Below are 8086 nucleotides of genomic sequence, written 5' to 3' on the forward strand. Positions count from 1 at the left end.
AAACATTTCATGATTATTTCCCTTTAATTATGTCCTTCTTGGGTCCAGTTAGGTTTTCTTTTAAGTTTGCACAATGTCTTACTATCAGCCATGTCTGTTAATTAAAATTCTGCTTATTTGCATATCCGCTAATTGTTCATGAGATACAGACATGTAAGTGACTGATAATTAGCTGAACATACGTGTTTAATTAGTGACCGTTTACATTTTAAATACTTTATTTGAATATGGCAACACTTTTATTCAAAAAACCTTTATTTGAATATGGCAATATGATACCTCATCCAATATTTCTATGACTAAATCACTGATTGGCCTCCATCTGCCAATCACTGTGGGCATAGTAAGCTTGTTGACATCTTCCATAGCAACAAGGTCAAACCCGCCCTTCCTCTTAGCTTAAGATTTCTTTCCATTTCTTAGTAAAAGTTGCTCTCAGCATCCTTGTGAATAGGTTTTAAGAGGAAACTCTTACCTAAGAACTTTTACTGATATTTAAGAGAACTCTTAGTGGTAAGATAAAATGTTTTGTGAATACAGCCCCTGATGTACAATACTATAATACTGTTATTGCCTTTGAGAAGCTGACAAAATGTGATAACTAAAGCACTATAGAGATAACGAAAACACACAGATAGGCTCACATTTTAAGTGATTGCTAACTTTGTTAAAAAAAAGGCTGTTATCATACATTTAAGTAATCCTTAGAAAAATATTTAATTGTGCAAAAGCAATAAAATACTGTTTCTGTAAACAAGGGTCTTATAGAAAGTGATAATGCAGTGGTAATATGCTGGCTCATGTAATTATTGTTGTTACATTCAATATTACTTTTGTTTTTAGGCTTGACACACACAGTATTTCATTAGTAATTGATTAATAGAAGATGGCAAAATCATTTGATGCTGTTTGACTTTTGTTTCAATGACTGTGGCTCAAACTGCTAAATTTCAATCATGATAACTCCTTCAGTAGATGTAGTGAAATATCTGAGTAGTGTTGAAACTGTAGTCATTCGCAGGTTGTCAGGACTTGTTCTTCTGTTTCAAATGGTTCAACAATTTTCCTGCTGCCAACAACTGAAAAAACAGTGAAGCATTATTACTTTTCAGCTTGCAGAAGCACAAAGAATGTTTTGCATTAATTTATCAGAGTCAACTAACCATAGAAGAGCAAATATTATATAACTCACATAATTAAAATCTAATATTGTGTTTTTGAAGTTTCTCATCATGAATATAAGCTGAATAACTGCAGTCTTGCATGTCTTTGTCTATATGATATACTTTATTCTTACCTTTTGAACTTTCGTTTTCATGTAAACCATTTCCTGTTTCCTTTTGAACAAAAACAGACATTTTTAAAACATAGTAAACAAACTTTGTTTTACTTTCTCTTTCATGTAAAAAGTTGAACATACCTGTATCCCTGTATGAACAGAAGAGAGAGAACAGTATATATTAATGTAACTAACAATAAACTACCAGTCAAATGTTTGTAATAATTATGATTTTTTTTTTTATGTTTTAGAAATGCATCTTTTATGCTCACCAAAACTGCTTTTGTTTGCTCAAAAACACAGTAAAACCATGAATACAGTAAAATATTATTACAATTTAAAAGAACTGTTTTATATTTTAATGTATTTAACAATATTTTACATGTGATGGCAAAGCTGAATTTTAAGCAGCCATTACTCCAGTCTTCAGTGTCACAAGACCCTTCATAAATCATTCTAATATGACATTATTCAAAATTTGTATTATTATCATGGTTGAAAACAGTTTTTTGCTGCTTAATACTTTTGTGGAAACCCTGATGTAATTTATTTCAGGTTTCTTTGATGTATAGAAAAAATTAAATGAATGGCATTGATTTGAAACTTAAAAATATTTATTGTCTTTTCTTTTTTAATCTTACTTACCCCAAACCTCTGAATGCTACCTGATCACAAAAATCAAGCAGCACAACTGTAATCAACATTGATAATAATAATAACTCTTGTGTAAAATCCTCTCTACAGCACCATAATTTTTAAGTGTAGCAATATACAGTGTATATGAATGATTATCAAAGTGTCCCAGCCTGAATTGATTGTTGAATTGTCATAGAAAATTCCATTATAGAAAAAACAACTACAGATCTCATACTACAAAAAATAATTGAATAACACTTACCTGAACTTTTTGATTGCTTCTTCTTCTGAATATGTTTAAATATGAAAACAATTATTACTAGAATTAATATTAAAGTAACTATTATAACACTAGGGGTAATTATTGCTACAGCTGTAGAGGGATTTCCACATTTGGTGTCAGATGAATGTGTTCCTGGATTTGTTTCAGCAAGTCCCAGGGCCTCACATCTGTGAATAATATGCAGGATCAGATTTGTTAAAAAAATGACCAACAGCTCACATAAACAGCATAAGTGAGCACTTACTTTGTGTGTGGTAAACAGGATGAGAAAGATCCGTTTGAATATGTGTCACCTGTACAGTCAGCACATATAGTATCTGTGGAGCCAGTACCTGCAGAGACAGTCAGCAAATTAAACTGTCACTGTTGTGCTTGTCTATTCATTTCTTCCTTCTTCTATTATATTTAATGCAACACAGATAACAATAAGCAATGTTTCATGTATGTTTATATAATAGGATTTTTTTATCATTTACCTGCTTGTTTGATATATTGTCCAGGGCTACATTCCGAATGTTGCACAGCTAAAGTGCAGCAGCCTTTCTTTTTTTCAATGCAGTAGAATCTCTCTAGTGGCCCACAAACAGTATCTGATGACCGAGTGCATACTTTATTCACTCTTAAACCACGGTCTAGGATAAAAACAAATATTAGGCGTTGCATTACTTGTCTTTTACGGCTCGTTCATACTGTCAGCCCAAATCCGATTTTTGTGCAAATCTACAGGGAATCCGATTTTTGCCAATCCGTTTCGAGCTACATTCGTATGTGGTTTGGAATCCTATTCAAATTCCTGGAAATCCGTTTCAGTCTGATCGGTCAGATCGGATTTAACATAGCTTTTTCACGTTTTCACACCATGCAAAACGTAAACACGTCAGACGTTTTTGTAGAAAACATAATAAACTTTGTTGCAGAAACAAGCTTGTTGTTGTGAACTGCAAGTCAAGCGGACAAAGACAATAAACTGCTAATATACGCACCTCTTTGAGTTTTGAAACCAGAGGAGACGGCAGCACAGAATAAAGTCGCACATTCCAGCTTCCCACGTTTCTGCCGCTGCCTCATAAGATGAAATATTATCCAGCGTGACGGTAACATGTTGTCCTATCGTAAGACAACATCTGTATTGCAAACGGTATTGCTGTTATTGTTGTTTTTAGCGTAGGCAAAACAACGCAACGGCATTGTCTTAGAAACCAACGCACATTCCGTAAAACAAAAGAGCGCTTTTGGACACACAAATTGGATATGAACAGTTGCGATACACTGTGTGGACAGTCAGTTATTCAAATCAGATTCCATCCGGATATGCACAAAATCGGATTTGGGCTGACAGTCTGAACAAGGCTTTAGAAGATACTTGCGCAGTTACATCTGAAGCCACTTACACTATATTCTTTTTTGGGACAGTTTCCTGGAGCAACTAGCTTGCAACTCTTCAGTTCTTAAATCACTTAAATAAACAGACATGATTCCCTTTCGGGGGAACTCGAACTGTATCCTCTAGCGGTCGCCTTGACCTTCAGGTGACCTGTGTTTGAAGCACATGCCTAAACACAAAAATAACATTGGACAGCGACAGCCTGTGACGTCAGTACCGGCACGACCGGTATAAATAGTATAAAAGGGCACCGGGAGAATACGTCATCCGCTTCACTCTGGTGATCTTGGGTTTTGTGGTCTACTAGACATTCCCAATTACTGTCGGTTCTCCTCCTCTAGCTATGTTTTCAACAGGCTCTTTCCAAGCCTTGCTGTGTGTAGATTGAGCATATGAGTTCTCGTCTCAATCTGTGAGTCAAGTACTCTGCTCCTTTGAGCTCTGTGAGGCAGTCATATCAGGTTGATAGGCCTTCCTTGGCCTCCCTGATGGGCTGCCATTATGGTTGAGTTTGGCAGTGGTCCCCCCTCTTCAGAAGGGTTGCCTATGAGCATGCCGCTCCCAGACTGAGCATGTGAGTTCTCCTCTTGATCTGAGAGTCGAGTACTCCGCTCCCTAAGCTCTGTGTTGCAGTCACACCAGGCTGATAGGCTTCCCTTTGGCCTCCCTGATGGACTGGCTTCATGGTTGAGTTTGGCACTGCTCCCCTTACTTTAGAAGGTCTCCTATGAGCACGCCACTCCCCGAGCCCTATCTTGCGCTATCATGCGAACTGCCCATATAATGGAGCTTGACAGTGCTCCCCTCGATTTAGAGGGTTGCCTATGAGCATGCTGCTACCAGGAGCAGAGTTATGTGTGTAGTTTGACCATGTGAGGTTTCCTCTCAATCTGAGAGTCAAGTATTCCACTCCTTTGAGCTCAGTGAGGCAGTCATACCAGGTTGATAGGGCTTCCTTGTCCTCCCTGATGGTCTGCCCTTATGGTTGAGCTTGGCAGTGCTTCTTTCTCTTCAGAAGGATCACCTATGAGCATGCTGCTCCCAGGCCGAGCATGTGAGTTCTCCTCTTGTACTGAGAGTCGAGTACTCCGCTCCCTAGAGGTCTCTGATGCAGTCATACCAGGTTGCTAAAATCCATGTTTATGCCAAGCGCACATGCTGAGCATCTTGTGCACTTTCTAATATCCATATACATGGTAAGGATTACTCACTGCGGGCATCGTACCCTTTTTCTATGCGCCTCAGACCCAGGTTCCTCACCTTGGGTTCCACTCTAGGTGTGTATTGTCATTGATACTAATGACAAACACTTCCCGCTTGGGCTGGGTTATGGCCAGTGATGGCTGTCCAGCTCATGGGATCTGGAGAGAGGATTCTATAGGAAATCTCCTTCTCTGGTCCAGTGGAAGGTGTTTATTTCTGGTACATTGCAATTCCCTTTGCACTTGACATCTTTTTGTCATATCAGCCCTTATCAGGTAAGTTATTTTGGGTATGTAGCTCGGGTATGTAGCAGATGGCGTATTCACCCAGCACCCTTTTATACAATGGTCGCGCCGGTAGTAAAGTCATAGGTTGTCACCAGCCAATGTTATTGTCGTGTTTAGACATGTACTTCAGACACCACGCTGAAGGCGTTCCCCACAGCAACCTCTAGAGGATGTTAGTGTCTTGTTCCCTTCTCAGGGAACCAAGATTTTCACCATCAATCTTACATTTTCAGATGAACACATATCAAGTGGAAATGGAAACACTCACTTGCATCACATACAGTACAAGGAAAGCATTCCGTGAGGCCATTTGGTTCATCAGTGAAAGTTAATGAAGGGCATGGAACACAAGTTGTGCTGGTGTCATCTGTGCAGTGCCAATGAACACGGTTTCCTGAATAGGCAGCACATAAAATTTGTTGTTGATTTCTAACAATATTGAATAATATGTTTACCATTTTGGGGAAAAAAAAGTATCAAAATATCAGAGTATTTAGAAAGCATTGGAAAAGCCCTTTATAATTTCAGATAATTAATTAGTAATTAATTAAGTAAAAGAAAAGCCCTTTATAATTTGTGTGCATATATATATACAGTATCTCACAGAAGTGAGTACACCCCTCACATTTTTGTAAATATTTTATTATATCTTTTCATGTGACAACACCCTTACCAAAAAGTAGTATACTTCAAGTTTATTTTAGTCAGTATACTTAAGTAAAGTTCAAGTATATTTTTAAGTATACTTTATGTAGTAAGTATACAAATATCAGTGTACTAGTAGTATACTTGTAAGTGTACTATTTCAATACTCCTTGGGACTAAATTGGCCCACTTTCTAGTATATAAAGAAAATATTGACACTGGGCCCAATTTGGACATTTTCACTTAGGGTTGTACTCACTTTTGTGGCCAGCGGTTTAGACATTAATGGCTGTGTGTTGAGTTATTTTGAGGGGACAGCAAATTTACACTGTTATACAAGCTGTACACTCACTACTTTACATTGTAGCAAAGCGTCATTTCTTCAGTGTTGTCACATGAAAAGATATAATAAAATATTTACAAAAATGTGAGGGGTGTACTCACTTCTGTGAGATACTGTATACATATATATAAAAACAAATGATTTATGGCAGAATAAAGCAGACAACAACAAACTTCTAATACTGTAAATAAATAAACAAATAAATAAACACATAAAGATGACATATATTAATAAAGTTAAGCATTATATGTTATAACTTGCAGTCTTACCAGGGGCACACATTGGGCAGCATTGCTTGTGTATCTCATATTCAGCACGAGCACACTGACAAGAACAAAGTTTATAGTTAAGAGGAACAATAAGTGCAATAAGAATAATGATCCTTAAAGCGAACATAGTCACAGTCTAGATCTATTCAGTCAATGTAACATTTCTTGCATGTCATTAGTACTGTGCTGTTTACAGCACAACCTTCAGAAGCTTCTCATGCTGTGATGTTGGTTGATGTGTGCCTTAACAGTAAACAATATGGAGGGATTTCGTAGAAAACTGAGAGAAAAGGCGACAGTAGTTCAAGATTCTTCAAGACTCAGTTCTTGTACAGGTCGTGTTTCCACAAGCTTCTTGCAGACATATGCATTCTTTGGAAAACAAACTGAAAGAGAAAAAGCATAAAAAGAATCAGCTCATTGTAAACCTCCTTGTTTATACACTGTAGAAAATTATTACAAATTTCAGCAGCAAAAGGCTGTAAATGATACTATAAAAACCTGTTAATTGTTTAATGGTAAGTTTCCTTACTGTATATGGTGAAAAACTGTTAATAGATCTAACGGGATTTCATTTTGTAATTTTACAGTAAAATACTGCTAAATACACAGTTCTGTGGAGTGTAAAAGAATAGATCATCCTAAAATACATTGAAAAAAAAAATCCCTGAATTCTGTTTGTCAGCCAACATTTGATTTTTTAAATTGAAATAACTGCTTCATAGTTATTTCTCATCAGTTAAGCACATTATAGAGTTGTATGTTACATCTTATGTTAAATTAATGTTTACTGCATTATTTTAGTGTTGTGTGTAACCATGATAGTGTTTTGTATTTGTGTGACCGATTTTAGTAATTTGGTATATGAACATTATTTCAGTTGATGAAAAAATGTTTGTACTGTAAATTTTATAAAACTGTAAAGGTTATAAAACTTAAAATGTTGCTACAATATTTTACGGTAAAATTCTGCCAACTGCAGATTTTTCAGAAAATTTCACCCTTTTTTAAACAGTGTACATTTAGGTGTTTCTTCAACTAATGACACATTTTGCTTGTGGATATTCAGGAGAAATACTAGTTTCACCCACTCACAGATTTACTTATTTGTCTACTAACAATGTCCAACAATAAACAGTCATACATCACAAGGTAATTCTGTAATTTTAATAATTTTCTCACACGTTTTGTTAAACTGAAAAATGAAAATGCATAATTGTTAGGAAACCAGTTACAATTTGAAGGTTAAATTGTATACACATTTTAAGGAGGATATCGAGTACCTGTTGAAAGTGTAGTTGGATGGTTGAGCTCCAGAAAATCAAAGGATTTTTTTTTTTACAGTAATCATCTTTTTCATAGTCTGAGACAAAGGTAAAAAAAAAAAAAAAAAATAATAATAATAATAAAATAGTCAAACCAAAATGTATTCAGACACCTTCAACATTTCTCAAATTATCACAGTTTATTCGCTATAGTTTGGAAAATGGTAATAAAATGACAAGAACAGTTAAACTGTGTCAGAACAAATTCATCTTGATAATGTCAGATAACTTTGATAGAAAGGTATGTAATGGATTACAATCAACCAAAAATTATTCAGCTGTTAAATTTAAGTACACAATTAGATACAGTAATAGGTCAACCAATTACCAAGCAATGCTTAATTTTGTTCAGTCTGTGGTGTAAAAAGTTTGCATTATCAATTAAAGAAAAAACACTTAAGCAAAACATGGTCAGGTCAAAGTGTCTGAATA

At 35.8% G+C, this 8086-nt stretch overlaps 1 protein-coding gene across 3 annotated transcripts in view; it reads right to left on the reverse strand.

The window, feature by feature from the left end:
- Positions 1 to 694: 694 nt before the first annotated feature.
- The window catches only part of LOC107731209 (tumor necrosis factor receptor superfamily member 5-like), a 9694-nt gene continuing 2302 nt past the window's right edge, over positions 695 to 8086 (reverse strand). The window contains exons 2-9 of one of the 3 annotated variants that reach the window (XM_016542221.1): positions 6330 to 6715; positions 5341 to 5466; positions 2675 to 2830; positions 2443 to 2530; positions 2178 to 2365; positions 1421 to 1428; positions 1298 to 1337; positions 695 to 1066 (exon numbers count right to left, since the gene is read on the reverse strand). In XM_016542221.1, the coding sequence (XP_016397707.1) occupies positions 1026 to 1066; positions 1298 to 1337; positions 1421 to 1428; positions 2178 to 2365; positions 2443 to 2530; positions 2675 to 2830; positions 5341 to 5466; positions 6330 to 6456 (774 nt within the window). In that variant the 5' untranslated portion in view covers positions 6457 to 6715 and the 3' untranslated portion in view covers positions 695 to 1025. Of the gene's footprint in view, positions 1080 to 1297; positions 1338 to 1420; positions 1429 to 2177; positions 2366 to 2442; positions 2531 to 2674; positions 2831 to 5340; positions 5467 to 6329; positions 6716 to 8086 lie in introns of all 3 variants that reach the window. The other 2 variants (XM_016542220.1, XM_016542222.1) reach the window with 2 other exon arrangements.

Source organism: Sinocyclocheilus rhinocerous, unplaced genomic scaffold (assembly GCF_001515625.1).
Source record: "Sinocyclocheilus rhinocerous isolate Xijiao unplaced genomic scaffold, SAMN03320098_v1.1 scaffold1600, whole genome shotgun sequence".
Taxonomy (NCBI): domain Eukaryota; kingdom Metazoa; phylum Chordata; class Actinopteri; order Cypriniformes; family Cyprinidae; genus Sinocyclocheilus; species Sinocyclocheilus rhinocerous.